The following is a 17,500-nucleotide window of genomic DNA, read 5'->3' as shown; positions in this document are numbered from 1 at the left end:
TCTAAAAGTCTTGTTGGTACGATGTAGATGCAAGTATTGTATTGTCTTTTTTTGAGCAATATTTGGTATGCGTGGTGCTAAGGTATGGTGGCCCCGATCCATGTTCTGCTTCGAGCTCACGATTTCATTGGATACATGGCACACAGCCACCTGATTGGCTGAATCGAGTTATTGAGGCCATCTGATTGGCTGAATGGAGATCCTGTGTCTGTATAGCTTGTTTGTGGTATTGGAAGCTGCCTAGGATGTACTGTATGCGAGTATATGTGTGTTGTTTTTACTGGTACTGAAGATGTACAGTAGCATCACAGTATACAGAATCACTTCCAAGTCTCTTAGCTCATGTGTTGCAATGTTTTGCTTGTTAGTTTACTGCCTTTATTGCAGGTAGAGGTGACCGGCGCAGACATATAATTATGTTTGGGATCAAAAAAAGAAAAAAAAGTTTCATACCTGTATTTATGTCAACATGAATCTAAATTTGAGGGCTGAGTAGTTTTTTAACGATTTTAGGGAAAACACTTAAGGAGCTGCCTTTTTCCATGGCTGATATTGATGGCGATTGTATTCATGTGTTGACTGAGTGTAATTTGATTTTCCAAACTGAAGGCAGTTCACTCATTTGTCCCAAATGGATCAGTTTTTTCGTTGATATGAGAAGGTGACCGCTGTGACACTGAGTTGGCAATTTGCTTCATCTGTTTAGTTCAACAGAAACAGAAACAGAGGTGCACAGACCCACTCAAAATTTGTTGTCATTATCATTATTATTATTATTATTATTATTATACTCTCTGGGACTGGAAGACAATGTTGGTGATGAAGTGTCGAACTGACTTAATTGTTTTGTACATATTTAAGATTTCTAATTATGCACAGTGTAGTTGGCAGATTTGACATGGTCCATTTAGTATTGGTAGTGGGTAACAGGGGGTGTTGTGATGTATTTGACAGTGGACAAAATGGAGGACCACCACATATATTTTTGGCAATATATACTTAAAAAGGACTTCCTCACCTCCATATCCTAGCATCTATTGTGAAGTGTAACATTTTTTTAAAGAAAATAAATGAACATGTGTATTTATTTTTCAAAATCTTGACAGATGTGCTGCACAATTGTTTTTTTTTTTTTACTATTAATCTTATTGTCATTTTATTTTATTAATGGAAGAGACACTATGTCCGTTAGTGAATGACCTACAGCAATGCTAGTATTTCAGGGTTTGATAAAAAAAAAATATTTCTCACTAATCCTGAGTAACATATTTCTGAACACTTATTTTCCCCTTTGTTAAAAATGTAATTCAATGCAAAAAAATCTGACAAATACATTATTGGCGTAACTTGGAGAAACACATATTCCTGGGTGCATCATGTGTGGTAGAGATGGAGCCATTTTGTTTTTAGTTAGCAATGTGCACACAGTACCTGTGAGGGTCTTCTGATAGAAAGATTAGCTTTCATTGGTTTCTTATGGCTGGGTCTGGGTCTGTGATGTGCTGCTTGTCATGCAAAACTGCTCTGGGCCGGGTTTCCCAGGTTCGTTAAGAAGCTCTTAAGTGCTAAGAACTTCTTAGGAGCGTTCTTAGAACGTTCTTAGAGCGCTCTTAAGAAGTTCTTAGCACTTAAGAGCTTCTTAACGAATCTGGGAAACTGCTCTGATTTGGTTTGTATGAGGTTTACACTTGGCACTCAGATGGGGCCAGAGGTCAACACTGCTTGAAGTACGAAGACAGGAACTTGGAAAATAGTCTGTTTTCTGAAAAGATGATGTTGATTTAGACGCGACGGTATTGCTTCAAATCCAAGTTGTGTGTTGATTTAACTGTGTGTGTGTCGGGGGGGGGGGGGGGTTGTTTTTTATTAATTTTGTTGGGTGAACTCATTTTGTGCACACATGTAGCATTAGAATGATATAACGGACAAAAATGTGCCCCTCTGCAAGAACTGTGTGTATGTACAGTATGTGTGTGTGACTAAATGAGTGTGTGGGTGTGGGTGTTTGTTGGTGATGATGATTTCCTGGGGGTTCTACTGAATTATGTATTAAACCAAGTTCATCTTTTTTTTCTATAAAGTGCAATATATAAATCTGTGTGCGATCGATCACAGCATCGTGTGAAGTTTGTGTATTGTCTTTTCCGTAAACTCTTAAGTGTCTTGCGGTTGAAATGTAGCCACCAGTATGTAACTTATTAGACAGCTTTGCTTTTGCACTACTTTTACCCAGAACCCAATTCCCCAACCTGGAATGCATACAGTAGGTCTACAAAGGAAACGATCAATTTGCTATTGGACAACAACAACAACAACAACAACAAAAACTTCATTAGTCTTACTGGTTGTTTTGGATGTGGAAAGCACACTTCACCTTGAAGACACATTTTTATGCATCATGTAATATGACTGTGTTTCACAGACTGGTCACCTAACTGACAGACTCCAGTATAAACTGCAATAGCCTACACTTTTTTGCGAAAAAGAGGTACACGACTTCATTTAAATTGACAATTGATCATTTGACATTTTCAACATCCTTCTGGCATTATCCAGTGTTGGACCTTGTTTGAGAACTTTTGTAAGTTTTAACTTCTACTATCTGTATTATGCAATCTTTATAAGATGATTGTGCACTGTTTTTTGTTTTGTTTTGTTTGTTTGGTTTTGTTTTGATTTTTTTTTTAAAAAACTCACTTGTGTTCAGTCATGTGCCCTCACATGTCCACAACAGTCCTTGGTGGTGCCCTTGTAAGCGGTTGACCCCTGGGTTGCATCCGAACCCGAAGCTGGCTGGTCTGCCCCAGATTTGGGCCGAGCCTGGTGCGGGTGTGTTCCTAAGTCGGCCTGCTATCGACGGGAACCCACTAAAGAGTCCTCCTGGTGCTCTGGAGTTCACGTGTGCACTTTCACTCGAGACATGTACGACTTGGCACTACTACTGCTCAACATTTCCCCTACCCCTTAAATAAAAAAAATAAATCAAATGAAAATGAAATCACCTGGTCTTTTTCATTGGAAAGATCGCTTCCTCTGTGTAATCTTGATTTTTTTTGTTTGTTTGTTTGTTTGTTTCTCAAATTTAAATAGTTGCATTTAAATTTCCATTTTTTTGTATGAGGCTGGCTCTAAAATGTCTAAACTTGAAATATACATTAATGCAACAAGGGCCTATTGCGCTGGGTAATATTATTTTAGAACACGGGGAAACTTCAAACATTGTATGAAATTGAACAACTGCGAAGAACCTAGATAATGGTGTCTCTGGATGTACAGTATGCTGTCACATTTGACCCATGGCTTGAAACATTGTATCTCATCATAGCCTACTGTAAGATGCCCACGGCCGAGTAACGTTTTGACTTTCTCGTTGCACATATTACAGTTGTCCTTCAGTGGCTCCCATACTTCCTGTTGTGAGGGGTGCGGCTGGATATGCTGAGTTCAGAGGACTGATTATTCAGCAGGCTAAAATAAGTAGCGACTGACCTGTATGATGAAATTAGACAAGGGATTTCCTGAATATTAGCATCGTAAACAAATCCTTCTGATATCGGTGTAAAGAGTGGCTGGGATGCGGCTTCGGAATGGGAAACATTTTCGGCAGAAAGAAGCGCACCACTCGAGTGACAGAGCAAGACAGAGCGATATTGGTGAGCTAGAAAGCTAGCTAGCAAATGGTCTTAATGTTATGGTTAAGCAACCCAGCCCAGGGACACAACAAAGCCCACACGTATGTCCCTGACGTTTTCTGGTAACGTTAGTATCACCTGGCCTGAACAAAATAACTTCACAGATTCTGTCCTAGTTTTCTTTTGCAGTGAGATGTTTGAGGTTTATTGATCAAGAAGTGAACAGTTCAGCGATGGCCGTCAGCTACTGGAAAGATTGCTGAATCACAGACCAACTGTAATTAGGCTTAGATACTATCTCGTTAGCCAATTAAAGCAATCTACTTGCGATTGCCAACACTGTTAGGGTAGGGCATAGATCAGTCTACTGGTTTTACTTGTTTTGCCTTCAGTGAAAACGTGAAATTAAAATTCCAGACTAAGATTTCAACCACAGGTTGACGAGTTAAACATTTGCCCGCTGTTGAAACTTGGTCACTTTTTTCAATCTACAGCAACTGAAACAGCAGAGAGATAAACTAAGGCAGTACCAGAAGAGGATCAATCTCCAGCTGGAGAAGGAGAGAACACTTGCCAAGCAGCTGTTGAAGGATGGCAAGAAAGAGTAAGGCCCCTGTTTACACTAATCAAGTCAGCACAGGACCAAGCGGTGGACAGAAAGAGATTCAGTCAACATACTTAACCGCCTACTTCAGTCTCCGCTTGCTCTGTGAAATCCCCCTGCCCCTTTTTTTCTTGAATTGGCTAGTTACATATAAATTCTGCATGCATGTGTTTGTATCCAATTCTATATCTGTATCTGAAGTATGAACATACATTATCCGTGGGTCCATGCATTATACTTAAGGGTTGAAACATTCACAGGAATGGCCGGCTTTTGAACTGCTTTGCTTTGCCATGTTCATGAGTGCTGAGTACTTGTTGATCTTATCAACCTTTGTTGTGCGTGGCTTGGTTTCAGGAAAGCCCTCCTGTTGCTTAAGAAGAAGCGCTATCAGGACCAACTTCTGGGCAAGACGGACAGCCAGATAACCAACCTGGAGCGCATGGTAAATCCCAGACGTACAGTACTGTCAATGTGTCACTGCAAGAATAAACTTAGTAGAATTGAAGTACATTCTCAAGGAATTCAATTCAAATCCCTAATTCAGAAGAGCTTCATTTTTCCGTTAGGAACTTCACAAATGAAAAACATCAGTGTGTGACCAATTCACCCGCACACACACACACACACACACACCTATCATATGCAATCCCCACACAACACCCACATACAACATACCACACACCACTCTGAGCATGGCGACAGACCCATACAACATACCAAGGAGATACTTTTGCTGATTACTGGTTGTGAAGCTCTCTTGACGTTTGTCAGCCCTACCATTTTATGTTTTGTAGCATCCAGCTTTGTCAAAATCTTAACTTCACTTTTCAGGTTCAAGACCTGGAGTTTGCCCAGATTGAGATGAAGGTCATTGAAGGGTTGAAGGTCGGCAACGACTGCCTGAAGAAGATGCACGAGGTACTGAACAGTTGATCTGCATTGCATTTGATCATACTGAAAGACTATGGGACTATATCAACATCCCTCCTCGATCCTCGATGCTCGGTCCTCCAGACTTGTTCCCACTGATCTGTAACTAGCACTGGGTAGGCTATCCCATTGTTGCCACCCCATCATTCTTTATCTAGATCAGTGAGAACGAGGACCGAGGAAGGAAGGGAGGATATATAAAAGACAAAGGCACCCAATTGCTTCTCCTAATCAGCCTTATCCTTAGCTGCCTGTTATGTTTGTAATTTAGTTGATGCCATATTGGTCTTGGTCTTAGTAACTGTGGTGATTTTTGAGTGCAGAGAACTATGATCATGTTCTGTACGTCATTATCTGTCAGTTGATTGTGGAAGTATATTTGTACATGTTTGGACATGATATATCTGTCTCCTGGGAAATCCCTTTCTCTCAGGTGATGTCCATCGAGGAGGTGGAAAGGATCATGGATGAGACGCAGGATTCCATCGAGTACCAGAGGGTAAGCTTGCTGCTTTGCATACCCCCCCCCCCCCCCCTCTCACATTGTTCTACAGGTGGTATGATACACCTGACGGTGTTAGTGGTGATTGGTTGATGGAGCCCAAGTATTTTTGTTTGTCCACAGCAAATCGATGACATGCTGGCGGGCTCCTTGACTCAGGAGGATGAAGACGCTGTGTTGGCTGAGCTGGAGGCCATCACACAGGTGTGTGTGTGTGTGTGTGTGTGTGTGTGTGTGTGTGTGTGTGTGTGTGTGTGTGTGTGTGTGTGTGTGTGTGTGTGTGTGTGTGTGTGTGTGTGTGTGTGTGTGTGTGTGTGTGTGTGTGTGCGCGGGTGCCTGGGATAGCAGACTTGTTGGTTTATATATAGCCACATTTTTTGATGGTTCTTAATATCACCTAATAGCAGACCATAATGTCACCACTGGTTTATTTAGAAGGACTAAAGCTGATTACTGTATGTTCCATTTCTGATATTGCGGTCTCTTTAGGTTATCCCTTTGTTGTCTTGCTGTGTATTTCCTCATATGTCCATGACATGTTGAGTGAAGGAAGTTCTTTTCTGAACTGTCTCTTCTCGTATTTAGGGAGATGTTGAACTTCCTGAAGTTCCAGATGAGGCCTTACCAGAGGTTCCAGACGCAGAGGAAGAGGAGGAGGAAGAGGAACCTGGTGTGTATACACACGCATGCGCACACACACACACACACACACACACACACACACACACACAGACATAGGCCTTTTCCCACGACAGAGGACCGGCTCCGTTCCCGTTCGCGAACCAACATTTGAACCGTTCTGAGCATTTCCACCAAACAAAAGCTGGTTCGGAACGTGGTACCTTGATTCTGAAGTTGAACCAGAAAATAGTTGTTTTTTCCTGCGAACCAGAGTGGGCGTGTCATTCTGCCATTCAGAGGGGAGAAGGCTAAAAGCATGAGTTTTCCGTCCATATCAACTGTTACGAGTAAACAAAACGAGTCAACTAGTATTACACTGCAGACATTGACTAGCATTTTAAACAGCTAATTTCTGCCGTGTTTGTGGGACAACTGTTCATATCATTCTCCCGTTTATGCATCTCAATAACTTTTGTTTTTGTATTCAACACTCATTGTTGATGACGCATCCTTGGTCCGATTCAAAACTGGAGGAAATGAGAGCTGGTTCACTAGATACTGTAGCACCATGGTTCAAAGAATTCCGAACGCCACTAGTTCAACACCGGGTTTGCTGTCGGTGGAAAACCACCCACAGAGGTGTACACCAAATATACCGCTCATCAGGGCTCGACATTAATGGTTGCCCAGTTGCCCTTAGCTACTTAATTTTAACAAGTTGCAACCAGATTTGGTTGGCTTTGACAACCAAAACCTCTTTAAAAGTTAACGGTAAGCCCTGCCGCCCATGTAGGGAAGTAGACAAACCACCACCAAAAATCACCATAGGGGAAGTGATTCTTTCTGTTTATGCTAAGGCCTGTATTGGTTCACACCTATAATGTGTTATTGTGACATATTGGCGTGTTCATTGCCTGCTTGTGTGTGTGTGTGTGTGTGTGTGTGTGTGTGTGTTTGTGTGTGTTTCTAACTCACTGTCACTGTCTACTGTGTTGTAGAGCGGAGGAAGGAGAGAGCGAAGAAGAAGCCGGAGAGAGAGATGCTGGCTGCCTAGCGCCGCCTCTGACCACCAGGGGGCGAACCGCATACATCTATTATGGGCTGCTGCAATTTTCCAACCTCCCCAACTTCCAACAGTTATTCTCACACACACACACACACACACACACACACACACACACACACACACACACACACACACACACACACACGCACAAAACACATTCGGTTTTCTCCCTGCCTCTTGGATGGAGGTGTTTTGACATGTAGTTTGACACGTGAGCCCCTTCCTCAGCATTTGTTCAATTCTTTGTGATCGTGGATAGTGGGGACATCCAGGTTTGAGTTCTTCTCTGTGTGTTTTTTTTTTTTAACCCCCTCTGAGTTCTTCTATTCTCATGATGATATTCAGGTCTGTTTTCACTTGACTCCCTTGTATGGCATGTCAGTCGATCTCTTCCTTATTATTTTCTTCAGTGACTCCAACAGGCTCTGAATGCAGCCTTGTACAGTAGATAGTTCATGTACTCATACTGTATGTCACTTAAAACACTCCTTTTTCTTTACCTCACGGAAACTGACAACCGGAGTGTTGGTTTTGAAGACTCCAAACTGCTTTAAGTGCTGCTCTCTGCCTAGACTAGCGTAATTTCTTTGTCTTTTAGATCATCAGTAAAGTATGAGCCCCCACTGGATCACAGATAGCAGCCTACTGTGGCACGAAACGGATCCGGATCCAGTTTGGGTCTGTCACCAGTTGGTTGCAAAATCGGCCTGTATAGAAAAACAAAGAATGTGCTGGATGACAATGTTGCGAAAAGCAGAAAGACACGGCTAAAAGCAGTGCATTTTTCTGCCTTGCTATTCTGATAGTTGCCTATGTGTGCCATTTACTACACTGCCCCCCCCCCCCCCCCCACACACACACACACATAAACAAACAAACAAACAAATGCACACACTCACTTACACACTTACCCCCCTCTGTCCCGTGTGTGTGTGTGTGTGTGTGTGTGTGTGTGTGTGTGTGTGTGTGTGTGTGTCTGGCGAAAGGGCTAATCCTATTGTCAGCAGGCTTATTTTCAGTCCACTAGATTGTCTACGGAGGTTTTCGGGAAGATGTTCCTTGGAGATTAGAGCCTGATAGATTCTGGAATGTGTCGTCATGGTGCAGAGCTCTTCTCTTTAGGACACACTCTCCGCCTCTCTTGCTATCTATCTTTTGGTTTACTCTATCTATCCATCTATCTATCTTTTGTTTTACTCTATCTATCTATCCATCTATCTTTTGTTTCATCTCTTCTGTTGCTGTCTTCCGTTCCCCTTTTGGAATGCTTTTTAAATTCCCTGCACATATCAGGGTGTAGGATGACTGGTTGTCAGACAATGATCATGATTAAGACACGTCTAAAAACAACAACAAAAAAAAAGCATAATCCGAAGAATAATGTCCTGTCTGATGTGATTTTATTAGATTGATTCCGATGAGCTCTGCTTCGGAGTGTACAAACCTATTAGAGATCATTTCATGTAAAGTCAGATGAGTGTTGCTGTGTCAAGTCATGCTACCATGTGACCTTAGGAAAAAAACAGAAGAACTTAAGAACTGAATGGTTCTTAAGAACTTAAGAACTGAATGGTTTCCTTATGGTTTTGTAAGGTGTTCCTTTTTTTATTTTCAGAAAATAAAAGGGTATTTTAAATTGTAACTTTGTGTGGTTATTTGGATGTTTGTAATGTAAAGTATTAGCCATAAGGGGGCAGTATTCTCTAAGTCCTGGCAGAGCCTTATCAAGCAGCCCTGGGAATGAAAGAGGACTATGTTGTATGTAACTAAACAGTGGAAAAGAGATGAACACGAGAAGCAGACAATATTAACATAGATAATGCAAGTCAAACCACTCATCTCATTTCTTAAATGCATTAGCAGAGAGTTTCGTAATTGTTATTTAATCACACAAAAAAATATTGTTTACTACATGTCTCTGAGCCAAATTGCGTGAGTCAACAGGTGATTCGAGGGACTCTAGCGCGTGGGACCTTCCAACTCGGCGCGGGAATGTGGGCACGAGAAGAGGCGTTCAGGCTCGCGGGCGGCCTTGGGAGCACAATGTCTGAATCATGCGCGAGGTAAAGTTCGAGCTTCAAACGACAATGAGCAGAACCATACAAGAGAGAGGCGTGGGCTAGGCTGTGTGGCAGAGGAGGAGGTGGCGTGAGTTCTTACAAAGAAGAGAGCAGGCAGTAAAATAGACTGAATTTACCTTACAGGCAGGCATATTATGCCTAGCCCCACTGCCCCCTCAGTTGTCTAACTAGTGCCTTGCTAACAATGAAGGCTAAATGTTAAAATATAGACTCTAGTAAGCCCAGAAATAGCCTACCCTGTTCGTGTCTTAATATGAGCCATAACTTAACCCACTTTGCCGAATTGACATCATTGTGAATGAATGTTAACCAAGGGAAGCTGCAGTAGGCTAATTGCAGAGAGGGATAGATCCTATTTCAGAATGTTTGTGTGAATGCGAGAATCCTTTGAAAGCTTTGGTAGTAGAGCACATTGTGGATGATGCGGAGGATTCCCCACCTACATCACACACTCACGCACGTCCTTGGCAGGAATCCGCAGTGACTGCTCTGCCTACACACACGCCCGCGCGCAACCTTTCTGTGTGCAAGCTGGATTTCTCTCAGTGTGATCAGGTCACACAAACTCTGCAGGTTGCCCTCATAAGCAAATGCTTATTCGAACTCAATATAACAGGCCTAAACATGTATGTATATATATTTTTTACTATAGGCTCAATCATTCATGGTGTCATATCCAATAATACCCAACATAGCCCCTGACTTTCTTCTACTGAAGTATATATTTTTCATGATAATCACTAATATACCCATACGAATTGCCTGTGAATATCTTACGGTGTGCAGATACCGTGTTTTCTTTCTTCACTAGTCCACCATCGTAATTACGGTGGCATAAGACGCGCCACACGCATAGGCGCAGCATGTGTTTCTGTGAAGGGAGGCTGCCCATGCCGAGATGCTCTTTGCATTGTTCTCGCTGCGCCTGACCGTCGGCTGAGCTGACGGTGAATATGGGCGGAGCGAGTTTAAACGGTGAGCGCAATCCCAGTGACGAGTACACTGCACTCTCTCTCTCTCTCTCTCTATCTCTCTCGCTCTCCCTCTCTCTCTCACCAGCCCTCCCGTATGTGTGCGCGCTGGTCGAGCGTGGGACAGTGTGGGTGCTGCGAGAGAGCTCCCTATAAAAGCGACGGTTACTGGCTCGGTCGGTCGCATTTCTTGCTATCCTGTATCACGTTCGTACGTCTTGTCCGGTCTTGACTTTGACTTGTTATTCTCAAACACCGTGCAATATCGCAGTCATTTCACACGAGGAAACCACCGTCTATGGTGTTATACCTGAAGCCTGAAAGATGTCTCGTACCGAAGAGGTGCACCGTATAACGGAAAATGTCTACAAGGTGAGTGTCATTTGTCCATCCTTTGAAGAATTAAAATGACATGAACATTTAGTAGCCTATAAAGTTCAAGTTATACACTAGACACATGTTCTTTCTACCACTAGTATCTGGACCTACTGTATCTGTCCCTTGGAGCTTAAGTTACTGTAGTCTATCCATCGGAGTTTGCGTGCATGGTTTTTTGGAGGTTTTATGTTTATGAATGGTGCAACTTGTGGATCATGTATGAATGAATGCTGAACTTTTCATAATGTGGTTTAGGATAATAATGTATTGCTTGACTTTCAACGTTCAGTGAACGCTGTCAGTGCCATTGTGCGTGCCTGATAAAGATGTGTGGCCAGCCATATGAGTTTGCCCTTTATGAAGTCTGTCTGTCAACATATCTTGGACAGATACGCTATCAGTTAAATCACAACGACCTTGTTCTGAGGTTGCTGGAAGTTTGAGAATTCTATAGCTTTTATGTTAGCCCCCGTGCTGCCGATTCTGGCCCACCTGCACTAAACTCATGAACTGAATTGAATTATAAACCCCAAACTATGTTGCATGAAGAAGGAACCTGCTCTCCTTTCTCATACATTTAATTCATGGTTGAAGTTGAAGGGAGTAACATGCTATATGGTGCCTTCTCTTTGTAAAACCTCTGTTTGTCTGAGTACTGTAGTTTCATGAGGCATTGAAGCATAGGGAGTTGCACCTGTTCGAATGTCTCTGCTGATAGTGGCGACATGATAGTACACCAAACAAGTTTTAATCACTCCATTACGCATACGAGTTCTAAAACAAATGTGTAGTAGGCCTACTATCTTAATGTTCTGGTTATTGCACCCTATGTGCTGAATGAACTTAGACAAGAGTGTGGTTAAGGCTGGCTTGGGGTTTATTGGATCCGATGAGTCTAGTTGTAGTGTCTAGCGTGCGGTTAAGCGCATCTTATACCGGACCAGATGGATGGTCTAATCAGGGCGTCAGGTTAAAGCCGCTAGCAGGGAAGAGGGGGGAAAGAGAACAATAGCTCAATGTGTTATATAGACAAGACATCCGTGGTTTTATACCTAACAGATAGTTTCCCGTTTCGCTCCAGTCACTTCTCCCCTCACGCTGTGCCCTGACGCTTCCTCGCTAATGGGAATTAATTGTGTTCCTTCGTTAATTAAACCAACTGAAAAGCCCTGTGCAGCCGAGAGACGGCCGTAAATACTGCGCTGCCGAGGTTAATGACGCGTGTTTGGTTTCATTTCGGACTCAACATCTGGTCCAAGAACCGCGAGAAGGCACAGGGCGCTGACACACAGTCAACACCCTGCGTGCGTCTGTCCAGAGAGAGAGAGAGAGAGATTATTGGGCTACAGGTGGACTGCAGGGGGCGGTCACATGACTATGACCCTTGAGGAGGCTACTTATTGTGTATTTTTCATGTGTGTTGGATTTTGAAATTGTAGCAGTACTCAACAGCACATTGTTAGGCACTGTAGAGATACTGCGTAAATGTGAGCCATATAGCCTAACCAAGAAGTTCCTGAAAAAAAGCAGCACGCTATCAGATGGCACAGCTTTAAAAAGAAAAAAAATAGTGCATCCAAGTGGAGATCTGCAGTATGGAGTGCTCTCATCTCAATGAGATCAATGACTGAAACCAAAGTGGAGCAAAAGTGGGTGAAGCTGTGTCAGCAAGTGTGTGTGTGTGTGTGTGTGTGTGTGTGTGTGTGTGTGTGTGTGTGTGTGTGTGTGTGTGTGTGCGTGCGCGTGTGTGCGTGCGTGCGGGCGTGCGGGCGTGCGTGTCTGTGTGTGTGTGTGTGTGTGTGTGTGTGTGTGTGTGTGTGTGTGTGTGTGTGTGTGTGTGTGTGTGTGTGTGTGTGTGTGTGTGTGTGTGTGTGTGTGTGCGTGCGTGTATAGTTTCCCCTATCAGTGCTAAGGGGTTGAGAGTGCTGTGAGCTGTATTCTCTGAGACTGTGGTGTCATGTTAGCTAGAGCAACACTCATTTCCTCAGCGTTCTGCCTTACCCTTTTAAAAGAGTAAGAGGCCATAAAGCTGCCAGACTGCCAGACTGAAATGGCTGAATGGGCACTGCAGGGGTGTGTGTGTGTATGAGAGAGAGAGAGAGAGAGAGTGTGTGTGAGTGTTTGTGTATGTGTGTGATTTTATTTGGGAAAATAAGTGTATGGCTATGTGTGTAGCTGTTCAATTTATTTGCAGGCAGTGCTCAGGGTCATATATAATATACGTGTGTGTGTGTGTGTGTGTGTGTGTGTGTGTGTGTGTGTGTGTGTGTGCATTTGCATGCATGTGTGCACCCTCTCCATTACAAAGGCTGGCAGAGAGGTACATTTGTGTACGTGTGTGTGTGTGTGTGTGTGTGTGTGTGTGTGTGTGTGTGTGTGTGTGTGTTTGTGTGTGTGTGTGTGTGTGTGTGTGTGTGTGTGTGTGTGTGTGTGTGTGTGTGTGTGTGTGTGTGTGTGTGTGTGTGTGTGTGTGTGTGTGTGTTTGTGTGTGTGTGTGTGTGTGTGTGTGTGTGTGTGTGTGTGTGTGTGTGTGTGGAACCAGCTCTGGGGGGGCAGTCATCTCCTTAGTGGAGGGTCAGAGGAAGTTCACGTCTGTCAGGGCAGCTGTGGCAGTCGCTGGACGCAAACGGCCACAACGGTCCACTCCACAACGGTCCACTCCACAACGGTCCACTCCGCACTACAACGGTCCACTCCACAACGGTCCACTCCACAACGGTCCACTCCGCCCCTTGAACCCTGATGATACACTCTTAAAAAAAGGGTTCTTGGGGTGTTATGTAGAACCATGCAGGCTTTAAAGAACCCCTTAGGAGTTCCTTTGATGGACCCTTCAAAATGGTTAAAAGAACCATTTTAGGGGTGCCATATTTGGAGCATGTGGTTCTTTATATAGCATCTAGAGTAGTGTAGGAGAGCACTGAGAGCAGAGTAGCCAATGCCTTAACCCAACTCCAACCACAACCACGACCCCAACCTTACCACCACCACCTCTCCATCTCCACCTCTCAACATCTCACACACACACACACTGCTCAGCCCCCCCCCCCCCCCCCCCACACACACACACACACTCACAGCAGAGGAGCCAATGCCGTAACCCAACTCCAACCACAACCACGACCCCAACCTTACCACCACCACCTCTCCATCTCCACCTCTCAACTCCACCTCACGTGTTTTGGCGTGTATGGTACGCGAAGGAATGTCGATGCCCGGGAAGTGCCCTGCTATTGATGTGTTAATCGTTCCGTTCGGATCAATGAGGAGAGACGGCTGGCAAAGTTGCGGCAGCCGGCGAGAAATCCTGGATCAATGGGTGTTGGTAGTGCTAATCAATGGCCAACTGAAACCTGCAGGATGTTTTTTTTTTCTGTTGCTGTACACACACACAAACACACACACACACACACACACACACTGTAGGTATGTGTGGCTAAGAGAGGGTAGATAGAGGTGCTCTCACCCAAGGAAGTGTGTATGTGTGTGTGTGTGTGTGTGTGTGTGTGTGTGTGTGTGTGTGTGTGTGTGTGTGTGTGTGTTGCTCTTCTCTGGCTTTGTGTATTCTGTATTTAATAGTGTGTCACTGTGAGGCTGTCCTTCTTGAGAGATGGTCTTTGTGTATGTGTGTGTGTGTGTTTGTATATCAGTGGTGTTATCTGATTCTCCTCAGAAGATTGTGAGCATATCACACTCAAGCCTGTGTGTGTGTGTGTGTGTGTGTGTGTGTGTGTGTGTGTGTGTGTGTGTGTGATGATGGTATCTCATTCTAATGTGTGCACCGGGCTTTCTTTTGATCGCTGGGCTGTTTAATTATAGAGCCAGAGGAGGACGGGAGGCTGGGGTGCAGTGTGTGCGTGTGTGTGTGTGTGTGTGTGTGTGTGTGTGTGTGCACGCGGGTGTGTGTGGAGGGGGGGTAATCTGACCCGCCGCAGGGTGCCGGTTTGCGGGAGACGGATGTTGGCAGGCCTGCTATGGACGATGAGGCTGCAGTCGTGCCGGAACAGACCGGGCAGCAGAGTGCAGCACACTGCTCAGCCCCACACACACACACACACTGCTCAGTCCCACACACACACACACACACACACACACACACGCACACACACACTGCTCAGCCCCACACACACACGCAGGGGCGCCGCCAGGGGGGGTAAGGTTAGGACGATTCTAAGGGCCCAGCACTGACAGGGGGCCCTTTGAGGGCTATCAATAATATTTTAATAGTATTGTCATGTGTAGGATTTTTGAATAAATGTTTCATTTGATCTGTTTAAATAAGGATATGATATATGGTTTTACAAGTCAACTGCTATTTTCACTGTAGGAACATAATCTAAAGCGATTTCAAACACCCCTATTGTGGACCGTACCATTTTCAACCACCGTGGCGCTAGAACGGAGATAGAAAACGACTTCAGCAGTGTCAACATTGAGTGACAAAACGCTAGGTAAATTCCTCCAGTAGGCTAAATTCGTTTTGCTGCTGCTGGGTAAATGTATCTTGTTAGCAGACGTCTAGCTCGTTGAAAATCATGTCATCTGATCAAGTCATTACAACCGGCATTTATTAACGTTTTTACCCCCCACCCCCATGTAATTCGAACTATGAGCAGCAGGCTATATACCCCCCCAAATTCGCACTCTGCATAGGTGCGTGCATTTTAGAAGTTGCCAAGTAAATTATGAAGTCTGGATATCACAAACGCAAGCAGAAGCAGAGAGCTAAGAGGGAGAAATAAAAGTCACTCGGTTTTTCCAAAAGAAAGGTAATTCACTGACACTGGATGCCATGACACAACACACTAGCTAGCTAGCTGACAAAAAGAGATGATTTCGTTTAGGCTAAACCTATATCAAAACAACACTTTTCAGTAGCCTAGGCTAAGAAGTGCAGTGTTATTTTATTTAAACACTGCACGTTCATTGCCATGGGAGAACAGATGAATGTAATGTAGAAGGTCTGTAAGTGTAATTTACAGTAGTCTGTAACTGGATGAACTTGAGCAATAAACTAGGCTATTGTACTAGGCTATGCAAGATAAAATATTAGCCTACACGACTGCTGGTGCTAAGAACTGGTTTCGTAACTAATGAGGTGCCCTCAACATACACACTACAGATTCATCCTCAGGAATAGAACCCCAGCCCATATCAACCCAAATCCCAATTGAAGGAGGAGGTGAGCAATACAATACAATAATTAACTAGCCTAGTTATTCATCAAGGCAAACATTTGATCACATACAGTAAGTCAATAAAGACAACAATTGGAATGATTGACACCCTGATGATGTTTGCTGGAGAGCTCTGAAGTATCCCCAATGTGCATACAGAATGTTATAAATCCATAAAGTGATGCATGCAAGTTCTCTCAACACATGAACATTTGGCTTGAAAGAACTGCATAGTGGCCTAACAATATTTGCTCATAAAAGAAAATCAATATATTCCATAATATGTACTATGGCATTTTCATTTTAAGGCAACAGCTCTATTCAGTGTGATTCAAGACAGTTGTGCATTTTTTTTAATTAAAGGCCAGCCATTTCAGGGATCTAGGATATTACTGTATGCATCCATGATAAAGTTCCCTTGGCCTTTGGAATTAAAATAGCCCCACATCATCACATACCCTTCACCATAGCTATAGATTGACATGGTGCTTTTTCCAGTAGGCCTATTAGCCTGTTTGATTTGCATTGAGCTCAATGAACATCAAACAGGCTAATGATTGATTTTTACTCCTTTTTTAAATTAAGGCATTAAGATCAATTGTCAAATGATGATTTTATATTCCTCTTTTTAGGCAACTTTAGCATGGTATCAAATACATGTTCTATATTACTTTATTAATAATTATATATATATATATATTAGGGCTGGGACTCGATTAAAAAAAATAATCTAATTAATTAGAGGCTTTGTAATTAATTAATCGAAATTAATCACATTTTAATTGTATATAAATATATGACCTGAGAACAGTGAGAAGTATTTTTTTTCACATGGATTTTTAGTATAGCCTACTATTGGATAATGACTGAATACATAGGCCTACGCTTAAGCAACAAAAATATTGTTTATTAATAAGTCCAACAGACCAGTGCAATTTTTGCCATAAAGTGTAGCAATACCATAAACTATAATACTGTGATATCCTGTTAATTGTGTCACCTGTTACCTTGGGTGTAGTTCATGAAATTGTTGTGTCCCTTTAAGAGGAACTGGGGGGCGGAGTTTACGTGTGTGCGTGTGTGCTTGTATGCGGTTCTGAGTGTGAAGTTTCTTTTAGGTCTATGAAAGTTGGACATGGAATTAGGTGCGGTGGATTACTGTTATAAGCGTGAGTTGTGGCTGTAACAGCAACTCGGTTGCTATTTGTTTAATAAATAAAGCTCAGAGGTTTCCCTCAAGTGTTTGGTGTATCACAATACTTTGTCCACGCTAGCAGCTAGCTGCTTTATGTTTTGCACTGAGGTGATACCTGCGGTGATACGTCCTTGTTGCATACTTGCACACAACCATGCTCTTATCTACGCTTCCATCCGTTCGTTTTTTGTAACAACATTTCCCATCCACGGGGCCAACCAACGCGGTCACATCAGCTTCTTTGTTCATGTTCACTGTGCCACTGGGGTTTGTTTTGTCTGAACCGAACTCATGCGCGTTACTTGGTGCTCCAGTATAATCGGTCCGTCTGAAACTCATC

General features: G+C 43.3%; 3 protein-coding genes across 3 annotated transcripts in view; all 3 read left to right on the top strand.

The window, feature by feature from the left end:
• The window catches only part of abca5 (ATP-binding cassette, sub-family A (ABC1), member 5), a 47,726-nt gene extending 46,370 nt beyond the window's left edge, over positions 1-1,356 (top strand). The window contains exon 39 of the mRNA XM_062526798.1: positions 1-1,356. This exon is cut by the window's left edge and continues 2,314 nt beyond it. The gene's annotated coding sequence lies outside the window, so the exon portion shown is untranslated.
• Positions 1,357-3,424: 2,068 nt separating this feature from the next.
• Positions 3,425-9,000, top strand: chmp6b (charged multivesicular body protein 6b). The gene is made up of 8 exons (XM_062526797.1): positions 3,425-3,653; positions 4,127-4,236; positions 4,594-4,681; positions 5,071-5,157; positions 5,603-5,668; positions 5,795-5,875; positions 6,257-6,341; positions 7,291-9,000. The coding sequence occupies exons 1-8, from the start codon at positions 3,588-3,590 to the stop codon at positions 7,344-7,346; spliced, it is 639 nt and encodes a 212-aa protein (XP_062382781.1). The 5' UTR covers positions 3,425-3,587; the 3' UTR covers positions 7,347-9,000.
• Positions 9,001-10,627: 1,627 nt separating this feature from the next.
• Positions 10,628-17,500, top strand: part of baiap2b (BAR/IMD domain containing adaptor protein 2b) — a 90,027-nt gene continuing 83,154 nt past the window's right edge. The window contains exon 1 of the mRNA XM_062526795.1: positions 10,628-10,782. Within this exon, the coding sequence (XP_062382779.1) occupies positions 10,735-10,782 (48 nt within the window). The 5' untranslated portion in view covers positions 10,628-10,734. The remainder of the gene's footprint in view (positions 10,783-17,500) is intronic.

Source organism: Sardina pilchardus, chromosome 22 (genome assembly GCF_963854185.1).
Source record: "Sardina pilchardus chromosome 22, fSarPil1.1, whole genome shotgun sequence".
NCBI lineage: Eukaryota > Metazoa > Chordata > Actinopteri > Clupeiformes > Clupeidae > Sardina > Sardina pilchardus.
The sequence above is the reverse complement of the archived record's forward strand: the minus strand, read 5'-3'. Positions and strand labels throughout refer to the sequence as shown.